The sequence below is a fragment of the Triturus cristatus genome, chromosome 6 (genome assembly GCF_964204655.1).
Source record: "Triturus cristatus chromosome 6, aTriCri1.1, whole genome shotgun sequence".
Lineage (NCBI taxonomy): Eukaryota > Metazoa > Chordata > Amphibia > Caudata > Salamandridae > Triturus > Triturus cristatus.
This window is the reverse complement of record NC_140589.1, coordinates 1,009,994,404-1,010,018,467: the sequence shown is the minus strand read 5'-3', so window position 1 is coordinate 1,010,018,467 and position 24,064 is coordinate 1,009,994,404. Positions and strand designations below refer to the sequence as shown.

Below are 24,064 nucleotides of genomic sequence, written 5' to 3'. Positions count from 1 at the left end.
TTATTGTTAAGACAAAGGGACTATTTACTATTTTACAAAATTTTGTACTATTGGCCAGAACACTAACCCGGTTTAAATCGTCCCATGCCTGTTCCCGTGTGTTATCTTTCCTTTTATTTAATGCCACTTTATAAGCTTTGCTGCATGCTTTAATAATTTCGGCCTCCCTGGGTTTGTGTTTTAATGCAACTAAGAGAGCCTTGTGGGTTTTAGAACAATCTACATCAAACCATTTATTCCCCTAGGTAGCACAAGATCTTCCTCGTCCTGTAAGATTTCTTGCAATTCGCTTTGCCAGCTTGTCAAAGGCCTCTATTACCACACCAGGCACAGTGTGATTGTCAAGGCACTGCTTGATTTCTTCTTCACCCTGCTTGAATAACTTGAATAGAAAAACCTCCGGCATTATCTTTCCCCATCTAATTTTGCGAGCCTGATCTATTTGATTAAAATCCCTATTCGAGAGGCTCTTTGTCTCAACTCCATGCAAGACCAGCACCCGTGTTATTTCTAGAGTCATTGGGTTATGATTAGGGCTCCCGGTTTTATGGTATTTATATTTTTGTAATTTCTGTCTGTATTTATCCATATTTATTTTTTGCTAATTTTACCTGTATTTATCCATATTTATTTGAGGTTTTGTGAAAAAATGAAGCTGAAATGTGTATATTTCTGCATTTATTTAACCAGTTAATGTGCATTCGTGCCTGAACGGCTGACAGGTTTCAATGTGCGGTGCGGTGGGTGACGCGATAGAAGCATGCATTGGCCCAATTAATTTGAAAGGAACTCATGTTGTTGTTGCCAATGGGCTCTCGATAAATGATTATAAATGATTCAGAGAGCGAGCAGTGTGGAATATAAATCCTATTTAATGTAAAGATTAGTAGTGAAGAAATATGAAACTAGATGAGAGATGCTAGGAGCAGTAAAGTGGGGGGATTTGTGGTGGGAAATGTGAAAAGGATACGAAGGAATGGTTTTAGGAGAACATTCAAATAAGTGTTGTGACTGCTGCCACATGACATCCCTAAAAAGACACACAGGTAAAAAAGAGATACTGAATGAGGACCAATAACCACCCAACCCTTGGTAACAGACGCCCTGTACTTCAGGCCTGCTGGCCTCTTCAGTTCGAATTGTATCTATCTAACTCGTGACCTGGCTGCACATCACCTTACCAATCAGCAAGTGATGAGTGACCCTGACCTTGTGCTTTTCACTCTCTGATTCAGGGTCAAGCAAAGAGTCATCTGATGTCAGGCAGGGCTTAAACGGGTCTCTCAAAGGGGCGTGGTTGATGTAATGAATTGTGTGGTTTACAAACATTAAAGCTAAATATCTGTGTTTAGCATAGTGTGCTGCCCAGCTAATATTTTGCTAGTTCTGTCATTGTATACAGATATGTAATACAACAAGTTACATTATACCCACAACAAGCTATTGACTTCGTCAATGGTTGTTAGTAGCATAAGAAAATCTGTTGAAAAATTCATTGTTTTGGCTTTTCCCAAAACCTCAAATCCCCCTAGCAGTGGTCGGGTCGCTCGGTGCGCTTGCTAATTACGCACCTTATGGGGACTGGTCTGCCACAACTTGCCAGGGCTGCTTTCGGTTCCCAGTCCAGCCCTGACTCAGATGGTAAAATATTCACTTGTAAGAAAATATGTAAATTTTATTATCAAAGTTGTGCAAATCTACTGCTGTTTCAGGCTCTTTACTAAAATCCCTATATATTTTTAATCTCCTTGCCTGTCAATCCGCACAGCTGATGGCCTGGCAGTCATGATTGACAGCTTTTAGAATGACTCAAACACAAGCCAATTTCCCTTTTTATCCACATTTAAAAATAAATAAAGACAGGAAAATAAATGGTTTTCTATCTGTATTTATCTGTAAAAATCAGTAAAAACAGAAAACAGGAAGCCTTGGTTATGATCACTATAACCGCTCCAAAATGAGCTTACTTTTAATATATTTAAGAGCAGAGGGGCAGAAACCACAATATAATCTATGATTGAGCCAAATCCCCTACCAATATAGGAAGGTACAAAATCTACCTCGTTCGAGTGCTCAAGTCAATGTAGGTTATTAATGGCAAGTAAGCTCTCTCGCTGGTGGCCTTGGGCCGAGTGTTCAAAACAGGATGTTGGGACCAAGCTATCTGAAAAACCCCTACCTAATGTGCAGTTCGGGGAGCTGCGATGTACATTGAAGTCCCCCATTAGGATAAATTCAAAATAGGAGTAACTATCCTCTCTAACCTGCTCTAAAAAATCTCCCAGTGCGGCTATGTGCTCAGTATCATGTTTCCTACAAAAGGAATTATAAAAATTGATTACCACCAAGGTGGGACGCTTAGGAAAAGTTAGTTCTATTGCTAACAAATGAGGGGAAGGACTAGACAGGCTCTTCATTGTACGAGCCAATGTAAGTGATATCAAGGTGAGCAGGCCGCCCTTAGCACGTCCTATAGAGGAAGGGAAAGCAGCTTTATAAAAAGACGCAAAACCATCCATAACAAACGAGTCTGACATATTCCAGGTTTCTTGTAGTGAGACAAAATGACTAGACCATATTATGTTCAACCACTGCTAGTCTTCCTTTTTTGCCCTTAGTCCTGCAATATTCCCGGACATTAATTGTGGGCGAATATCAATTAGCTCTCTTGCTAACGGGGAGCACCCTGTAGTATCCTTGTCACTACTTGGACGTGGTAGTCAATCAATGCTATCTAAATCGCCCAGAGGGGCGAATCTATTTTCGACAGGAATGGCCGTACTCATGTTTGGACACACAATTGGACATTGTGACATCCTTTCCTGAAGAAAACTAAAGTTTTTACTCTGGAGCCTTAAACATTGGACCCCGGCAGGATAGAAAAAGTGGAGCAGGGCAACCGTGATTCCAAAGTTAGATTCTTGTCTATACTGGCTCTGAATCATGGCTCTTGTGTGCGTCGGGTGTGTTAAATTGACTACAATACATTCACCCCCCTATCTTTTAGTATAACACTCCCTACCCAACCCACTCTTCTAGCCATGATAACATGGGATGCTATAAGGCGTCCATTTATTAGTGATCTATCTGGCCAGTGGATCACTTTATGTAACAGATCTACCGTAGACTCCTTCGAACCCCGTTTGACTGATGGAACTCCAGTCAAAGAGGCCAATAAGGGTGCTGACTCGGGGGGCAGGTTTAGGATGTCTATTCTTTCATCCGTCTTTAAAGAGAGACTGGAGGAGCTAGGGCCCTGTAGATCAGGCCCAAGGTAGTCACGGGAGTTTATCTTATTGGTAGCTAATGACCTTTGCAAAGCTAAAACAATACCACCCCATACCTCCTTATTGTTTTTAGATGTTCTTTTGCTCCCTTCTAAACATACACCTCCAAATGGGTGTTTTTAACACCATGTCTCTTGCTGCAGACTTTCCCTCTGGTCTAGGTGCTGACCATTGCTGGTTACGGGAGCTAAGGGTACTGATCTATCCTGCAGCGTGTGCCCTGCTCCCCCAGTCATCTCCACAAGCTCTGTTTCCCTGGTGCTAGATAGGTATCAAGAGTGAAGCTCATTAGACTGACCCAGCAAGTCTTCAAACTTTGCCAGCCGTAAGTTAATGGGAGCTAAGAGTAACTTTATCATATCTTCCATTTCTGCTAGCATGTTTGGAAAAATCTGACTCAAGTCCACATGAACTGGATCTAGAACAACTGATACCGCTGGCTTTTTAAGATCCTGCACAGCTTTTTCCCCCTCTCTTCTTTTCTTTTTGACCACCGGTTCAGGTGTAAAAGTACCTTCCACTTGATCACCGTCCACTTCCTCTGGTAAATCGTGATGGTTTACAAAGTGGATGCCATCGCGCTTTGCATCTCAGTAGACAAATGGGCACCATGTGGATAGTTGATTATTGTTCGACAAAACTTTTAACCCCCTGGCCAGAAACGTGTCATTGTGTGCTTCCTTTTCCCCATTCTCTTTCAATAACTGTACTACAAGAACTTGACAAAACAGTACCTTGAAAGAATCTTGAGGACGCAGGAGTTAGAGGGGTGGCCTAGCCCAGCCTCTTCCTAGCTGTGACGGGTGCAGACGGGCCCGCTCTTGGCCCGGTCTTGGCCCAGGCACATGCCCGGACGCACCCCATGCGCATCCCCCACTGCGGGGGCACAGTTGGAAGTTATAAGCACCTCCGGGCGCAGGCAGCATGCGTATGGTGGCAGCGACGGACGCTGACAGTGCCAGGGCTTGTGGTCCTGCCCCTCCGCCTAGCAAAAAATGGGCTCCCGCACTGCAGGGGCACAGTTCGTAATTATAAGCACCACTGGGCGCAGGCAGCAGGTGTATGATGGCGGCATCAGCCGCAGAGAGTGCCGGGGCATGTGGTCTTGCCCCTCCCTCAAGCACAAAAACGGGCTCCAACTTAGTTATGTCGATAACAAGCCATAAGAAACATAAGAAGACAAAGCATGGCTCACCTGCATTGCGACTCTCATTTGAAGTGGCTTGATGCATCTGGCACCTCTAGGGCACAAAGCCATTCCATGTTGTGGGCCCAGCAATGACGTGCTCCTGTTCAGAGGGACGCTCAATCAGCTGAGCCTCATTCCTATCTATAAATTAACAACTTCATAATACCAACGTGGTAATCTAGGGTGTCTGAATATTGTTATAAGACTTTAGACATCTATGGATGATGTAGGAAAATTACACCAAGAGGTACTCTATTAAGACTACTACTATATACCATACACTAATGACTAAGAAAGATCACCATAACTTTTTGTGCACTGGGCGATTTGGGTCACCTGACCTGGGTAATGGTTTTCTTAAAAGAACATGCTTGGTTAACTCCTCCCTAAAATTATGTACATTTATAATTGTAGCCCTGAAGAAGTCTGCTACGACATCTGCAGCATCACCTGAAACACATCTTGGCAGGAGCGAATTTGTGAAAATAAAGACTATTGATACCACGTACTCCATGTTGATTTATTTAGAGTGCTTAGAGATCTCGTTTTATACCCTTTCTGGATTTCTTCAGATTGAGTGGTGGTGTTGGATCAGCTCCATCAGCTGAAGTTAGCTATGGAGAAGATCTTTGGTGCCATCACGGATCCCACAGGTGCACCTTGGGGCCCTATAGATCTGAGGGGGCCTCCAGCTCGTCAAACACCAGCAGATCTGACCTCCCCAGCAGTGCCTCAGGATTTCATCCCAAGGTTGATGTGGACGCCGGCTCCGGTTCTTTTGAATCTGGTACCGGCGACACCCTTAACTCAATTTTAGCACCACATTTAACGTCGCTGTTGACTCATTTGAGGCAGGACAGTCCTTCTTCCACAGATCCTAGAGTGTTCCAATGAGAGATTCTAAAGGTCCCCTTTTTATGGAACCTTTCTGTTTAATGAGAGATCTACAAGACAGACACAGCTATGTGCCTACAACCCTGGGGCCGGCAGCGGTATAACAACATGTAAATTACACAGCTTGTATGCCTACAACACAGAGGGCCGGCAGCGGTCAGAAATCTCGAAGGACAAATAGAAACAGCAAAAAGGACAACAGAGCAGCAGACCCCAAGGGTGCAGGAAAAGAACAACAAGGAGCCCCCACCCTCCTCCCCCCCACTCCCCCTCCACCCCCCTCCCCTCCCCCCTCTAGATCCCATTTTTATACATGGTCTTAGCCTTTGTGTAGAGAAATTCTCTGGCCTAACCCAAAAACTGGTTCTGGTCATTTATTCCACATCTGTCCTGGCTTTAAACTGTCGAGGATGCCAAAAGACAGGTTCCTCTGTGTGTGCTGTAGGGAGGGCCTTTTGAAGTGTAATCATCAACCCCGATACAGCGAGGGGTCCGGCTCTGGATGGTGCTAATCTTTTTGACATTTTCCATTTTTTTCTACTCGCTTACCCTAACTTTGTGGTGTTCCCCTGACGTTCAATCCTCCATGCCTAGTTCTTTTCTATATTCTGACTCCCCTCTACCCCCCCCTACGCACCTTTGGACCGGTTTTCCCTGATATCTAAGGCTCTAGTAATGAATGTAACTATGTAACTCAGCTTTTCTCCATGCCTTGATTCAGTTCTTGGAACTGTTGTAACTATGTAAAAATGTAACTGATTTAACTATGTAAAAAATGCTTACCGTATGTAAAGCACTCTGATACCTCCGGGTCTAGACAGTGCTATATAAAACTTCTCAAATAAATCAATAAATGAATAAGGGCAGGGTACCGCTTCTTACCAGCCAACCTGTCAGAAAGACCCTCTCTCTTCATGCCTAGGCGTGATCTGTCTGACTAGCTGGAAGCAATACACAACCCACAACAACAGATACATTCATAGTAATATAACCCAGGCCACTGGCAGACAGGCACAGTTGGTTTGGCCAGGAAGATGCCAACTTTCCAAAAGTGCCATTTTCAGAATTGTACCTTTAAACCTGACTTTTGCCATTACATAGGATTTTAAATAACAATTTATTTGAGTTCAAACATAATTCCTCTATCTGTTTCCAATCTGATGTTAGCACTTATTAAGTAATAAGGCAATGCAGTATTAGTCTATGGGAGAGACAGGCTTACAGCGGTGAAAAATGACTTTAGGAGTTTTTCAATGTCAGGACATGTAAATCTTAAAACCACATGTCCTTCATTTTAATTACAATGCACCCTGCCCTATGTGCCTTTAGGGCCTATCTTAGGGGTGACTTATAGGTATTAAGAAGTAAGGTTTAAACCCGTCAAAAGGTTCATTTTGCCAGGTTGAAATGGCAGTTTGAAACTTCACTACCGGATGCAGTAGCAGTCCTGAGACGTGTTTCACAGTCCTACTTTAGCAGGTGGCACAACGAGAGCTGCTGTCCTCTAGTTGTATTTCAGTTACAGGCCCTGGGTACAGGCAGGACCATTGACTAGAGACTTACACGTGAATTAAATGTGCCAATTGGGCTTAGGCCAATTTTATCATGTTTTGGGGAGAGTGCGCAAGTACTTTAGCACTGGTTAGCGGTGACAAAGGGCACAGAGTCCTAATGCCAACATAAACAAAAACAGGAGGGGTGAAAGCAAAATATTTGGAGGTGACCCTGCAGAGATGACCAAGTCTAACAGTTATTTTTGTTTTTTCTGCTGTTGTATTGGAAACACTAATTGTGGCACTACAGATTACTGTGAGTGGCATTTATGAAAATAGTATTAATGTTGTAGAGTCTTTTATTATTGACATTTTTAAAACATATTTGATTTTCTCTAAAGCTGCACATTTTTACCTCCTTTTATAATATTAATTGTGTGTCAAAGATTGCAGGTTGTCACTTGCTGCAATGTCATTAGGGATGTGGAGCGGTGAGGGCTAAACGACATGTGTCGTCACTTCCTCTATCCTTGGCATTTTTCTGAACTGATGTCCTTGATGTTCATGTCTATTACTTGCTTTCATCAATGTAAGAAACCTCTTTACAGAATTCCAGGTCACTAGCCACCTAAAAATGTGGTTCTGCTAAGTAAACTGCCCACACAGTTCACTCATCTGGGAACCAAGCAAAACCTTAACCATTCATTAGCCCAAAACATTAACTTCACTTGCAGTCATAGTGTGTCCAACCTCTTAACTAGTCTATCTTGAATATTAAACCTGTGGGAAAGTAGGTGGGACCAAGCTCTCTTGAGAAGTATTTATTCTACAGAATTATAGAGGAGCTAAGTATGCTTGACAAGCAAGTTGATGCAGATTTGTAGATTTATGTCTCCAAAATTGACTTTCCCACTAACTTCCATCCTGCCATACGCTGTTTTACACACTTTGTTGCACACCTGCTGCCTGATCGGTCCGAGGGGACCGCAACGCTTGTCTTCTGATATGCCCGCCCACTTGATTCATCACCGCGGCACAAGGGGACTACAACTCCCAGCTTTCCTTGTGAGGCGCACTGCCAATGGCGTCATAAGGAAGCGCCAGGAGGCGCTTCAAAAGCGGGCGCGGGACACGTGCCGGCATGCCCAGGCCGCTCCTGGGCGAAGCCCGGGCCAAGGGCGGGCCCGTTCGAGCCCGTCAGAGACCGGCAGAGACTGAACTGGGCCACTTTATTAACATCTGGGACTCAAGGTATTCAATAACTACGCAAAGGTTTTGTTGTTTAATCTTATCTTTTTACACCTATAAATAGCATAGCTTTGTGAAATGAGTAAACGCAAGTATGTCACAGGGCAGGGGGTGGTGGAGACTTTAGACGCATTCCTATTGAGGGCGGAATCAGCTCTGATACATGAGATTCAGCTAACAGAGTGTAGGCTGTCGTTAGAACCCCAGCCACCTCCAAACAAAACAATTCACGACAGGCCTCCTCCTCCTCTCTCCCTGCAATCTAACAACGCAAAAACTCCTCCTCACGAAAACATTACGTCAGATATCAAGATAGGTCCTACCTCCTCCCCCGAACCAGTAAGCACAATTAACAACTCTCCTGTAACAACCAGGGGTCAGAAGGCTGCTTTAAGCCGTAATAACAGCCAGGAACCACCCACTAAGAAGAGGAAGGGTAGGGGTACACAGAGACCAAGTCACAAGGCGAACACCCCAAAGGTCATGAGACGGAAAATAAGAAATAATGATAGAAATATTTGCCAGGGGCCAATTCCAACACAGGTGCCAGCAGCATCATACAGTTCACTACCTCCCCCACAGGAGGATACCTTTTGGAAGAGGTTGGAGACAATGGTAACTGTTATGTTAGATCCACTGGCCCAAAAATTACCTTTAATTGAGGATAGGCTTATTAAACTGGAGGGGTCTGTCGCAAGTATCATAACCGGTGATTGTAACACAGCCACAGGGGGGGATGCCATGCTTAGTAGGTGAAGTAGGGGAAATAGTTTAGCGGTAAGTAATCAGGCAGATGCACCATCTATTGGCAAGCGACAAACATTATGTCCTAGCCTGCATGTTAGTATGGTTGGAGATCAAGCTAAGAGCCATCCCCCTACCCAAAGAGGTTTGCCTCCGCTATTGGACCATCCGAGGCCATCGTCACAAGTCGATGGCCTAAATTTTGGGAATAACAAGGGCTCAAAACCCCCGAACGTGGCACTTATAGACTCAGGAGGCACCGCACCAAAAGATGGGATTAGAGCATCCACACTCAATATACACTTGACCATATTCAGGGAGATTTTAGCAATAGAAATCTAAATTTACATCTCCCACCAGAAGCTAGTGCATACACGATAGTGCTGGCAAACGTCCCGCCTCTTCCTCATAATATCGCAGAGCATTGGTCAACTCTGAGGAACAAGTCACTACACCTATTGACTGTTAGGACTGACATGACCAATGCTCTATTCTCAGACTTCAAGATGGCTCGCCGATTACCTTGGGTAGACAAGTCGATCAAGTAATTAGTAGGCGATTGTGTGGTCTTAACTTTTAGATCACCTAGATTAGTTCAGTCTATTCTTGACATGGCAGGGAATCAGTCAATTTCTCCCCAGATTATAAATATACTGCCCCTGGGGTATTTCTGTCAAACCCCGAGCCTTGAGCTATAACCCCGTGGGGGAATTACCCTTAAGGAATGATTGGCCTAGATATACAGTGAGAAATCGCTATGGCATTTTTAGCTCATTAGAAGATCAAGATTGACTTGCCCCCTTTCCAAGGTCTTTCCCTAATACCAACACTGGTGAAAATAGATATTGTGGAGCTAAGGGACATAATCACAAAAATCTAGTGGTCCAGGACCAACTAACTCCCTACACTCAGGAGGCACAGGACATGGTCAGCATAAATTTAACCTTGAAGGATTCTAATGAATATATAGCTATCACCACTTTAGAACAGTTGCCATCTAGTAGTGAAAGTGGATTAGTTAGCACAGTAGGCCTACCCGCCTCTCATGATAATGCAGAGAGAACATACTGTGAAATAGCATCCTGGAATGTTGCTGGGTTGCTGTCAAAACAGATGAACCCCCTTTTCGGGGATTTTATAATGATCCATAATATTTTATGTTTCCAACAAACGTGGGCAAAGGAGGCAATCCATATTAATGGATTTAAAACATTCCATACTCCAGCTATCGAAGGCAGGAGTGGAAGAGCAAAAGGGGGACTTGGAACATACATATCCAATAGGTTAGACGTGAAAAAGATAGAGCTTCAGGCAGAGGAACCTTATTATCAATTGATCTTAATCTATGTTGAAGGAAACTTCTGTATATTATTGATAAACTTCTACAATAATATTCCTCCAGAAAAAGTGAGTAACATCTTACTGCAATTATTTAATAACTTGCAGGCATTATACACTAAAATCACAGAGAATATGATGTTAAGCATGGTAGGGGATTTTAATCGCGCCTTGTGCCTAAGTGAGTGAGGTAAAACCTGTGGTGTTTTAACTGAAGAAGGTATTAGTAATTCCCACTTCCGTCATTCTCCACTGGGGGACTTGTACAACAACTTGATTTTTAGTATAGACTTGGGCTTTGCTAACGAGTTAACTAATAAACCCTTATCTATGTCCCACACTTTTAATGGCAGGGGCTGTCACTCTACTATAGACTATATTCTTATATCGAACAGACGTGCCCACAGATTATATTCTTTTCACATGGATGAGATCTCATTGAGTGATCATTTCCCATTATGTCTCTCAGTTTTTATACCATCCAGTAAGTCGCATAGTAAAGATATAATAGACCAGGCCTTATCTGACATTTCTATTAATAAGACAAATGGCTACAGCCTCCGTTGGTCGATGGTGGACCCCGTAGTGATCACCAAAAAAGCGATAGACAAGTGCAGACCAGCTTTCGACACTTGTTTGAGTGAGGCGGTTACACCAGTTAGCACCCTCCCTTCCTTTCAGCTAATAGCAGAGGCTGTAAGAGAGTTGTTATTTGTCCCAGTGAAGAATAAAAGAAAATCATGTGGATGGTTTGATTAAAAGTGTACACAAGCCTATACTAACTTAAAAAAGGAACTACATAAGACTCCTTAAATGTTGTAAATATAAGAAAGGTAAGAGGGGAATATAGAGTGGTCTTTAGGGAAAGAAAAGCCACAATAAGAAATGAAGCCTGCGAATCTCTTCATGAAGCCTCTAAAATGGGAGACCCTTTGGCATTTGGGAGGGTGGTAAAATCACACTTTCTGAATTCCGGGCAAGGGCCGTCAATAGAGGTTGCTATATCCGAGAAGCAGTGGATTGACTACTTCTCGGGGGTGTACAATACAGATCGAAATCTTGCCACCCACACTAAGAGCGTTCATAGGGAAACCACTAACAACTCTGAGGCCCAGTACTTCGATCTTTGGTTTACACTGTAGGAGGTGACACATGCCCTGTCTGTGAGCTCGGGGGGTAAGGCTCCGGGACTGGATGGGGTCCCCATAGATCTTTTTAAATCTAATATTGAACTATGGGGGCCAATTATCACTCAGGTTTTAACGGCCAGCTGCCTTGCCCCCTTTCCAACAACTTGGGTTGAATCTACCATCGTCCCAATTTTTAAAAAGGGGGACCGTCAGGACCTGAAGTGTTACAGGCCCATTTCTTTATTAGATGCTTTGACTAAAGTGGCTGGACGTATAATACTGGGACGTCTACATGAATGGGCAGAAGAAAACAATGTTGTGTCTGATATTCAATACGGTTTCCATGAGGGACTGGGGACAGTGGGGCAGAGTTTAAATTTAGCTATTTTAGTTGGGAAGTACACGCGGGTGAAGAAAGGCAGACTGTTTTCAGGTTTTGTCGATCTCACTGCTGCCTTTGATTCTGTGAGACATGAGGAGCTGTGGGCTATCCTTGAGCAGATAGGGGTGGACACACAAATTATTAACTTCCTTAGACGCCTAAATTACGATGCCAAGGCACGAGTGCCTTTTGGCTTGGGCGGAAATCGCACGGCCTCATTCCCCATTAGGAGAGGGGTCAGGCAAGGATGCGTCCTGGCCCCTTTTCTTTTTAATCTTTACATCAACGGCTTATGTCAGGCACTGCTTAAGGATAACAAAGACTTCTCACAAATAGCTGCACGTCCCATTCCCGCAGTTCTCTATGCAGATGATGCGGTTTTATTGTCCCGCACCCAAATAGGTTTACAACGGGTTTTACTAAGTTTATGGGCCACTTGGATCTTAAGGTGAACACCTCAAACACATATATAATGAGATGTGGATTGGAGAGTCATAAGTGCAGGGACATGTTTTTGGAAGGACAGAAAATAGAGAACGCTAATAGTTTTGCATACTTGCCTATACTCTTTGACCATAGTGACTCATGGACAAGAGACATCATGGCAAAAAAATTGCATTTGCTAGATCATCAATGGCCCTTGCCAATTTTATGAGGAAACTTGGGAGAAGAGTGCCATTGGAGCTAATACAGATTTACAAAGCGAAATGCATCTCTGCAGCCATGTATGGAGCGGGTGTGTGGGGCTTTGCAGATAAACAACCGCTGCAAACGGTGGGAAATATATTTTTGAGATATATTTGAGCTGTTCCCAGTAGCCTGCGTATGTTTGCCATTCAGAGCTGGGCCTGCCATATATTTCAGATCTAAGAAAAATGGAGGCCATTCTCCTATGGCATAGGATCTAGACAAAACCTGAGACAAAGTGAAATCAGGATATTTTAGCAGATAGTCTAAAACTTGAAGGAGCTTTATTGATTCCGTGGCTGAGGTTCATCAGAAACTTTATGTCCGATCTCGGTTACTCAGAATATTATAGCAACTCGAGAACTATGCAATCAATTAGTAGAAAGGATTTAAAAAGAGAGCGCCTTTTGCTTCTGGACTCGATAAGACTAGCAACAGAGAGTCTAAAGCCCACTATCCAGCACAATCAACTGAGTTTATCTTCTTTTAGTATTCAGTCTTATTTATTATTTGTACCTGGTGGCTTTGGCAGGTTTTTATTAACTCGATTTAGATGTAGTATTTTCCACAGGCTTGTGAGCTTTTCTGTTATGAACGATTGGTCCCGAGTATTGGGACTGTGTCCGTGTGATAACTGTTCAGAACAATCAACAATATATGTCCTTCTATTCTGCAGATTTTATAGTAACTTAAGGAAAGCCTGGATTGTTTCAATCCTAAAGGAGCTGGGGCTGAGACAATGTCGCCCTGCACTACTTGTGCTGCAGCTCCTGAACGATGTACATAGAGTCTGGAGGGTAGGCATGTTTTTCTAAAAAGTATTTAGCCACGGGAAATGTATTATTCAGTAATTATGGAGACTAGTACGATTGCATGTATGATAAAGCCTTTTAACTCTAACTATGTATTGTATATGAACTTTTATTGTATTTAATGAATTAACTGTTTTCTTTTTATGCACTTTTATGATTGTCTCAAAAAGCAATGGAATAAAGTCTTTTTTGATTTGATTTGATTTCACTTTTGTGAAGATATTTGGGCTCATTTAGGGTTCGTTGGGCAGTTCTCCATCCGTCCAGAATGTCAGGGATCATAACCTTTACTACAATGTTCCATGAATGCCTGCCATATTTAGTGATATACCTGCCTGGCAAAAATCTCTATGCTTTCAGAGGATCCACTGGCATGGAACCTCTTCCGAAGGTAGTGCATCTTTGCTGAGTGGCCACCCTGTTTAATGCGGGCACTCAGCAAAGTTTAGGTATTTCAGAAATTAACTCCTAAAGTGGTAGTTTTTTTTTTTTAGAAAACAAACAACTAATACCTTTGACACTCTAGGAGTTTTCTCCAAGCATGTGTGAGTCATTTTTATTTTTTCCAGTTCAAGAATGCCAGATTTTCTTGCAGGTGCTGTACTGGAAAAAAGATGGTTGAATGTCTGCACTAGGTAGGGCAGATGGTCTAATATCTATTGATTAATGGACCATCACTTGATGGGTTGTTAGTCAACACTTTCCACAGGTGGACCCAGTGGAGCCTCTGCCAGCGGAGACATGGCAGCTTGCCTGACTAATAGAAGAGTGAGTGGACAGTCAGTTTGCCGGATAGAGTACTATGCCTTGCTTGAAGTGGATTACTCAGTATGCCAACCTCTAAATAAAGTCAATTTTCTGGTTGATAAACTCACAGTTAACTGTTTTCATTCACTTACTGTGTTTAACCCTACTCACCGTATCATTCATTGAATCAGTACCTCAGGTTCCTGGAGCAGCTTTCTGACAAGATGAGGTTGAGCAGTGTGACAGCTGATATTGGCTTCGATATGCGGCTGGAGGCATGTTTAGCCCGTGCAGAGCAACTCGCAAAGCTGGAAGGAAACGCTATTATTGAGAATAAGACTCTTGCGCACAACTTGCAAAGGAAGGTAGGAAGCCATTACCATAAATGTGAATAATATACATCATCAGATCATAAGATACTGGTAAGTTTCTAAACTGTTGTGGTTTGCATTGTTGGGATGGACAAGGCCCTAGCATACTAATGGGCATGTTCCAGCTGCTGTGATACCTGGATCTTTGGTAACAATTTATTGGTTATGTGACAGATTATGCATGTACTTCATGTCCTTGGCCTGTCTTACTATGTGTTGCTAATAATGGGTGGGACACCCAAAGAGCTACCCCTGGGTGGTGGTAGGCAATTGTCTTCATCTGGAGTTAAGTAGGATGAGCATGGTGGTGGCAGCATACCGTGTTTTCAGTAATAGTGATCAGTAGAGTGACAGGGCCTTTTTACCCATTTTCACAGGAGTGCAAAGGTCTGCTTCGGTGTGCTTAACACACACTTGGCCTACATTGTATTGTATGGAATGCTGGACAGCACGTGTGGGTGTGTGTGCATGCTAGAATGCATGTGTGCCAGTGTAATGGTACAGTATATGAGAATCAATGCATGTGGTTGCGTGTGCACACTGGCATATATGTGTGCCTGAGAAGTGGTACAGTACATGAGAATCAGCAGGCATGGTTGTGTGTGTGCGCTGGAACGTATGTGGGCCAGTTAAGGGGTACAGTCCAAGAGAGTCAGCATGCGCAGTTATGTGTGTGTGCTGGGGTGTATATGTATCTGTGAAGGGCACCATACATGAAAGTCTCTGGACTACATTTTAAAGCCCCACTACTTTCTGGAGGAGCTTGTGGCGGTTGAAGAGCCCCCCTACAGATGATGGAACAGGGACCCTTGAATCTTAATATCTTAGTGAAATCATCAAAGCGAACACCCTGCTGGTTGTAAATAAAGCGTTGAAAGTGGGAAGAGGAAATTCTATGAGGAAGGTGTCAGCATCAGATGAACCAAGTTAAAGGCTCACGGCAGAGAAAGCATGAGTGCTCAAGCATGTAGCCTAATAAAGACAAGGAAATCAGCACAGTTGAGAAGAAGTCTTATCTCCATGAATTCAGGATAGAATCTGCTAAAACTATTCTATAGTTCTAAAGGACACATAGTTGAAGCATGAAAGAAACTTCTAAAAGACTGTCCATATTAGTTCCCTCCAAAAGGACCAATCCGGAGACAGTGCTTTCTGGTAGCAGGTGGGCTCCCTAGTTTCCCAACACTGAACAAAGGACCTTGGCTGTAACATCAGTCTGGTCTGCCTGGTACAGGAGGATCTCTCTCATCGTCTCAATATCCATGTCTGAGGCCAACTTCTCATTAAGTTGCAACTATCCATCAGTCTAATACAATAAACAATAAGCCTATTCTAACTTAATGAACGCAATGATAAGATGCCTGCAGACGAAAGGAAAACATAACACTTGCAAAGCATTTAATTAAATGACATCCACGTTGTTTGGGCCTGATTACACATTACGCCAACGTTAACTTTAAGTTGGCTTCTACATAAATGCATTTATCATAATAAATATAGGGACTGTTTTTAAGAAAGATATACATTATTCCATTTAATGTGAATACATTGATTATGGTTCAACTAAATATATGGAGCACCCTCATTTAAGGTAAATATAGCCACCTACTAATCTTGGTTAATAGAGGGGCACAAATAAATACTGGTAAATCCGTTGAATATATGTGTGGCATATGAAGAGGTGGAGTTCTAATTTATGCTGCTCCACATATTTGTGGATTGCTGTATTCCTGAGGGCAGGCTAAGGCACACATACTGGAGAAAGTAGGGTCCAGCTCTTCAGTATACTTCAAAAGAGGCTCTTTGATTCTAAAGAGAGGTTAATAGCCACAAACACCTGAACATATCTCAGGAAGGAGATGAGTGAATAAGGAAATCATAAAAAGTAAGGTTGAAGGGCCCTTTGTAACCTTTGATACACATATCACTGAGGCTCATACCCTGGTGTGATCCCCTAGTCATTCTGATGTCCTGTGGTTGTGTCTATCAGTGTTGGAGACACTCCTACCTTGATAGACTGCTCTTTGGAAGAAGAGCAAGACTGTGGAATGGGCAATTCAAAGTGAGAAACTCCCAGAACACAAACTTCAAAGACAGAGACACTAAATTAAATTTTTGTTTTGCAATGGATTATATAACGGGGAGCTTGAGACACCCAATTGAACAAACTGAAGCTGTATATCAGCAAGGAGAATTACTTCTGCCTTTTGTGACCATGACTGGTGACTAAGAAGCTGGCAGTCTCCCATGGTGGGTGAGGGGCATTAGCCATGAGAACCAAGTACACTCGCCCTGGTGCCTGCAGCATCAGCTACTATCTGAGCCAAGAGCTATAGACCCTGGTAAGGAAAAGGAGATCACCTGAAGGGAGTGAGGTCCAGTGGGAATCCTTCTAGAGGATCCCCAGCAGGGGAGATTCTGATCTGTTGGAATCAGTGCACCAATCGGTTTGGGTACCTGTGCATGCTGTGGTGTCTCCCTTAATGCCAAGTGGGGGGGGGGTCGCAGAGAAGATTGGAAGCCCACACCGGTTGGACTATCTGCCCCCATACCCCAGGTGGGGACCATGGTGAAGCTTAGGGGCCATCTCCCTGGTGCAGTGCTGGGGTGTAGAGAGCTGTCACCCGGTGAAGTGATGTGACCTGAACAGAGACTCTACCTTAAATGCATGGAATTCGACCCCCATATGCCAGATGGGGGTCACGGTGACACTGAAGGGCCATGGCCCTGGTCCAGCGCTGTGGTGAAGAAAGGGCGGTCACCATGTGCAGTTTTGTGGCCTGGAGTGCGAGGAAAGCGACAGTCGTATGAAAGTTTGAATTTGCAGAGGAAGTAGAGGACCATTGCCAATGAAGAGTGTGCAACTTTGAACACAGAGCAGCTACTTTATCATCTGAATTCAAGTAGCACCCCTGGTCTGCCATCGGAGACCGAAGTAACTTACTGCAACAACAAAAGTGCGCCATTGAGGTCCAGACCACATGCTGGCCTCAATGAGACTACTGCTCATTGCCAAGCACCAGCCACAGTTGAGCTTGATCCAGGACGGCAGAATGTTCCCAGGCCTTCCATCGCACCTGCAATGGGATCAGATAAGAATATACTTTGAGTCGCAGAATCCATGGGGTGGTAATCCCCTCTGACTGAAGTGCCAAAGATGCTGGGCCACTTGTACTTTGAATAGTCATAATGGTACTTCAAGGACTTATGTTCTCTTGTGGGGCCTAGCCTGGGTGTTGCCTCACGTTAATGGAGAATAACCCCTGTAGCTAGAAGAGTGTGCCCTGGTGCCCAGTACTAGAATAGAGACCTTATAAAGAGTGTTATATTTTGCTTTGTGTGTGTATAAATACTACTTTTCAAACATGAGTAATTGGCTGGAAGTTTTATTATTTGAGGTTGATGAATATACATTGAGTTGTGAGCTTGTGTACTCCTTGCACCTATCTCCTACCCGAGAAGGTTTTGACAGCTCAACTCATGCTACCACTAAGAGTCAAGTGCTGAAGGGGTACTTGGCCCAGTTGATCAAAGCTGATAGTAGGCTAGGCCCCGGACATCATAAGTAAACGGCCTCAGCCATCACAATTAGGCTAAGTAACTCCTGCTTGCCCCGTGATCCTTTGAAATGTGTTCTGACACACATTATCCTCACATTATTCTTTCTTTTCTAAGTATGCAGTAATCACAGGCTAATCATTAGTCAAATTTGAAATCAGTAGTAATTCTTTTAGTAAATCGCACTTTGCTGAGTAGCCGAGAGGCTGTCTCGGGTGCTGCTGCTGCTATACTGTTTTTAAAACTGTCATATTGTTGCTAAATACTTTTCGTTCTGATTCGGATCCTCACGGTGTATTTTCTGCCACGGGACCGCAACTAATATTTTACTGTGTGCTTATGTGTATGTTTTTAGCGTTTTTTAACCCTCCGCATACCCGCACTTTAAAACATATCCTCTCTCACCTGCTGCTCGAGCGGGATCCCCTTCGCCTCACGCTGTGCCAAACGCCATCTTGGGACAGGCTTGAAGGCTGTAGTCAGGCGCCATATTGATAGGGGCACCAGGACCACAAGGGTATAGGATATAAAAGAGGACAAATGCTAGCGCACAGCGCGTACAGCGGGCGCGCCTACGGCGCGCCTACGGCGCGCCAGAGGCAAGCCCATCTGCGCCCGTCCACGCTCCGGACGAGTACAGGACGACTGACGACTCACATAACGCTACCAATGTTCGCGATTCGTATTCCAGGACACAGCTATTAGAGATAGGCAGCAGGATGAATAACGTGTAACTTCCCAGACCAAGTGGGTGAAAAAGGCCACCCTTTTCGGAGTGAGTGTAGACGAAAGGTGCACGAAGGCGCCAAATAATCTCAACTGTGGATTGCTTAACAGTAGATCTTTAGTCAAGCACCACACAGAAATCGCACTACTGATTGAAGATCTAAAGCTTGACGTCCTATTCCTTACGGAAACTTGGATCAGGGCAGAATCAGTAGTGGAGGTCGGCCTTGCCTGCCCTGAGGGCTTCAAAATCCTACATAAACCCAGAAAGAGAGGCAAAGGAGGTGGGGTGGGCTTAATCTACAGGGAGGGTCTTCGACCCCTCTTGTTTCAGATGGATGAGCTGGAAGGTATTGAAGTAATGGCCTTCTCGTTTCATGGAGGCAGTGGCAATCTATTTTCAGGTATGCTCTGCAATCGCCCCCCTGGGAGCAACACCCCACTGCAGCCTCTTTTGAATACTATTACCAACCTGTCACTATCACACTCCAAACTGGTTATTCTGGGCGATTTTAACTGGTGGGATAATGCTAACATGAAGAACCAGTTAAGGGACTTGATGTATACCTGCAATAGTCTTGGCCTTCAGCAATTAGTCACCTCCCCTACTCATAAGGGAGGCCACATACTTGATCTCCTTTTCGCACATGAGTCCGAGGCTAGACTCTTAAACATTCAGCCCCAAATTTGGACTGACCATTATTTTATTCATTTTAACTTGCTGATAGCTGTTACTTCAGCCCAAGCTAAACCCGCAGTATTGTATCGGGAAGGCAGAAACTGGTCCAAACTCGCAAAAGCGGGCACCCTTCTTTCTCCTCCTACAGTTAGCCTCTATCAGGCTTCCAATACGGTGGAGGCGAATTATAACGCCTACTGTGAGTTTATCACTGCTGACCTAGATCATCTAGTCCCGATGAAACAGATAAGAATTAGGGATAAACCGTCTGCTCCCTGGTACTATGATGATCTGAGAGCGCAAAGCCAGCTTTGCAGACGGACTGAAAGGAAATGGAGGAAGGGATACCTGGACATGGACAAGCTGACACTAAAATCAGCACAGAGCAGATATAAGCAGCTCATTATGGAGCAAAAAGCTAATTTTTATGCTGACTCTATAGTGCAAGCCTCAAATGGGGCTAAGGAACTGTTCAAAATTGTAAGGTCCATTTCGGCCCGCACTGTCTCGAGAACAAAGCAGTAGCATCACATAAGCTGTGTGATGAGATTGCTAACCACTTTAAAGATAAAGTGGCTAAGTTAACTGATCTTTTTAAGGATAATGTTACAGCCGACCAGGAGTTAGACAAGGGGTTGGCCAATGAGAGATCGAGCCGCCACTGTTCCTTAACTACTTTCCCCTCTTTTACGGACGTGTTGTTTGTTACAACGGCTCACAGTATCTCCTCTGGCTCACCTCTTGACCCCCTGCCCCATAGGGCATGGAAGCTCTATGGTCACTTGACCCTCCCATGGCTGCGCCAGATCTGCAACCAGTCTCTGGAAGTGGGTCTGATTGCCAGAGAATTGGAAACAGGCAGTGGTCTCCCCACTTATCAAAAAACCAACTCTGGATCCAACTATTCCAGCTAATTTCCGGCCCATTTCTCTCCTCTCTTTTCCTATTAAAATCTTAGAAAAGGTTGTAAGTAGGTCCCTTTCGGACTACTTAGAGGAAAACCATCTGCTGGATAAGGACCAGTTTGGCTTCCGTCCCGGCCACGGAACGGAGTCAGCCCTGGTCACTATGCTGGATAATATGCGAATGCGGGCTGACAATGGGAGCACCGCAGTTTTGGTGCTCCTGGATTTGTCAGCCGCATTCGACACAGTGAATCACACAATCCTGCTGGAGTGTCTGGAGGAGTTTGGGGTGAAGGGCCGGGCACTACAGTGGCTTCGCTCCTACTTGGCGGGAAGACATCAAATGGTGACTCTGGGACCTTTCTCCTCAGAAAAAACTCCAGTGGCCTTTGGAGTACCGCAGGGCTCTAGCATTAGCCCCATCTTATTCAACATATATCTACAGCCACTCCTTCCAATCATCAAGGCGTTCGGGGTGGAGCTAATTAATTATGCTGATGATACACAATTGGTCTTCTCATTGGAAGGGAAACAGGCAGTTCCCCTTGAGCAATTTCATAGTTGCAGGAGGCGGACCATCGACTGGCTACAAAGAAATAGCCTGCAGTTCAATGGAGATGAGACCGAGCTGGTGTACTTTGCGCCGATAAGGCAGATTCAACGCCTACCAGTGGACCTCAGGCTTTTTCCGGATGAGGCTCCACTGGTCCCAGTCAGCGTGGTACGAAATCTCGGCTTTCTATTTGACAGCAATCTCCAGCTGGATTCGCAGGCTAATAAGACAGCCAGCATATGCTTTGGGCTACTTCGGCTTTCACGCCGAATTCTTCCACTGCTGCCCGTAGACTCTCGAAGCACGGTTGTGAGGAGCACGGTGCTAAGCAGATTAGATTACTGCAACTCCCTGTATCTTGGAGCCCCCCCAATACATTCTGCAGGGGCTACAGCGTGTTCAGTCAGCTGCGGCGAAGCTGGCGTTAAATCGCAAGTACGATTCTTCCTCTACTCAGGCGCTGCGTGATCTCCACTGGCTGCCAGTTAGAGAGAGGGTTCTCTTTAAGTCCCTTTGCTTAGTCCATAAAGCAACCTATGGGAGGGGCCCTGTCCCGCTCCAAGAAAGATTCACACGCTATTCCCCCTCAAGACACTGCTAGCTTGCTGACGCAACCTAGGTTTATACGCTCAAGGTTGGGTGGGAGGGCCTTTAGCGTGGTTGGAGCACGGATGTGGAACAAGCTCCCACAGGGGCTTAGACAGACAGATTCTTTAATGGCATTCAGAAAGAGCCTTAAGGCTCTTTCCAGCAGCCTGATGTTCCCGGACCTCTCCTCCCTCAGCATAAGTGACCCGTTCTGTCAGAGCACCTAGATACCCGTAGGGTCGCAGTTTCGCACTTTATAAATGTTAATACAATACAATACAATACAATACAAATCATCAGCATGGACGGAAAGGAAACGTAAAACAGCCCTTTGGAAAATGTCAGCTGCAAATGGTATAGAAAGTGTGCAGCAACAGAGCTTGATCCTCTCCATCTCATGGAATGTTTGGGAAAAAATGGATCTAAGCAATGTAATTTATAGCATAATATTTCAAATATATTGCCTTTAAGGTAACATGTTGCACAAACTGTTATACAGTACCTATGAATTACGTAGGACTGTGTATCCAGACTACGTAACTATCAGAATAAGGGGACTGAGTCCATACATATCACCAGTGTGTGGGCCTAATTCCTAGCTGGCTCCCAGTACCCCATATGAACCCCTAACAATACCAGGGTGCCAGATGGTATCTGCAACCTCAGAACATGACCACTCTAATTCCCTAAGGAAATCGTGGAAACAGTTCAACCATTTTGTTGTTTCTTACGCATTCCCAAAGGAGACACACGAAAGATACCAATTAGCTTTTCAAACATTTATTGAAGCAATTGTGTAAAAAGCATGAGCTGCAATTATTAGTAGCATGAAAAATAACATTGTCACCAGCATTACAACAATGGTGAAAAAGATAAACAGTTCAACCATTATAACATTATTATGTGTGTATATGATTATATAGTTATATTATACTCCTGTCTAATTCTAACTACACTAGCGAGCGAATAGTAGGAGTACCCTCTGCCAGATCTCTTGGGACAGCCCAACTCCCCGTACCTGTGTCTGATGTATCAGAAAGTAGATCTGGTATAGAGCAGGCTATCGTCCTTTGCAGGACAAAGGCTAGAGTCAGCAGGGCCGCTTCTCAGACACAGTGCATAGCGTTCCAGGACAATCCCAGCAGAAGAAGTGCTCGTCTGCAGAATCAGGCTCCGAGGCGGTTTATATATGTTTATAAAATATAAGGGCTGTTCCAATCACACTATGTCAAAGGTGCATAGCTGATGTGATTGTTTATCTTTCGACTCAGAGTCTCCAACCAGACAATCAAATGAAAGGACATTGCGTTCAATGTTCTTATCCTTGGATGGAGTTTACAGCAACTTGATAATATGCCTACTGAGAAATGTATTGCATGCAGAATAATTTCTAAGTATGCTAAAATGTACATGCAAAGCATGCAGAAAGTCACTGTTAAAAATATATACCAAGTTTAAACGTGTGGTTTATAATGGAGACTTTGCGTGCTGGATCTATTAAACCTTACAAAAGAACACTTCTGAAGTAAAAATAATTAAATATTTTAATGTTTACATATGTAAAGCACCATAGCCAACATTGTTCCAGTAGGACAAGCACTAAAACAGATCTCTTTGCGCAATTTCCTACTTTGTGAAGCACACCAACAAAGCCAGTATCTACATCAAGATAACCTGGGCATCATTTGCCTGGTATGCAAAGTACCATCCACCACTAGGCATGTTTCCACAATGGTTTTGCACAGGAGTTTTGTGGCAATGAATTAGGGGCAGGGCCTTTGGGTGATTGCATTTTTTTCTGATCTCCAGTGCAGCATTCGCAAATTTTAGGATAAATGGTTCAGTGTGTATATTTTTCTATATTTTACTCATAGGATTATGCTGATATACTCATACTGTCTGCACTGCAGGGACTGATTTATCTCACTAGGGCTGGAACTGTGACCCACAGATTACATACAAATCTGTGCAATGAATTAATTTACCCACTGACCTATCACATCACAATTGTAACGTGACATACATGCTACTCACAAACTTTGGAAGCAGGTAAATTGACTCACTAATCTATCTCACTGGTCAGTGACCTGCTGGATACATACACATCTGTGCAGCAAATGAATATTCTAACAGGTTTATGACCTGCTAGCTAAACTGTCTGTTATAGGTATCTTGCCCTACAAAACTAAAAACTCAGAACTGGTGACCTGCACATCAAATTCGGCAATAGCTAAATCAATCAATCATACGTGGTATCTCACGTTTTCACCTACAACATAAATAGCTTGTTTATATTTTTGGTAGTTTTATCTATAGGCTGGTTCTTTTTCTGCTGTCTTCTTTCCATCTTTTGAACAGCTGGTCCTTTCTTCCCTCAGTATCTTCAGTCCTCTATTTTCTTTTATTCTTTTGAGGTCATTCTTTTTCTTCTACACTATTATTGAATCTTCTACGTCTCCAGCCCTGTGCCCTTTGTTCTAAACCTCCCTTCTTTCATCTCTAAAACATTGTGGGTTTTCATGAGTTGTTTTCCACTTCTGTTTATTGTGTGTGTGGATCTTTTCCTGCAGTTTTTTAAAATTTCTTCTAATACAATTTTCTATTTTCTGCCTTTGCTTGCTGTTTCCTTTCTTCCTAAATTCCTTTATTATGTTCCATCCTATCTTCAGTATATTCTTTCCCTTCCTCTTTTCTTTTTCCTCACATTGAAGGGTACTGGTGAAGTGACAAGTA

At 43.8% G+C, this 24,064-nt stretch overlaps 1 protein-coding gene across 1 annotated transcript in view; it reads left to right on the top strand.

Moving 5' to 3' along the window:
• Positions 1-24,064, top strand: part of CCDC170 (coiled-coil domain containing 170) — a 244,970-nt gene that overhangs the window by 122,063 nt on the left and 98,843 nt on the right. The window contains exon 10 of the mRNA XM_085611791.1: positions 14,143-14,316. Within this exon, the coding sequence (XP_085467917.1) occupies positions 14,143-14,316 (174 nt within the window). The remainder of the gene's footprint in view (positions 1-14,142; positions 14,317-24,064) is intronic.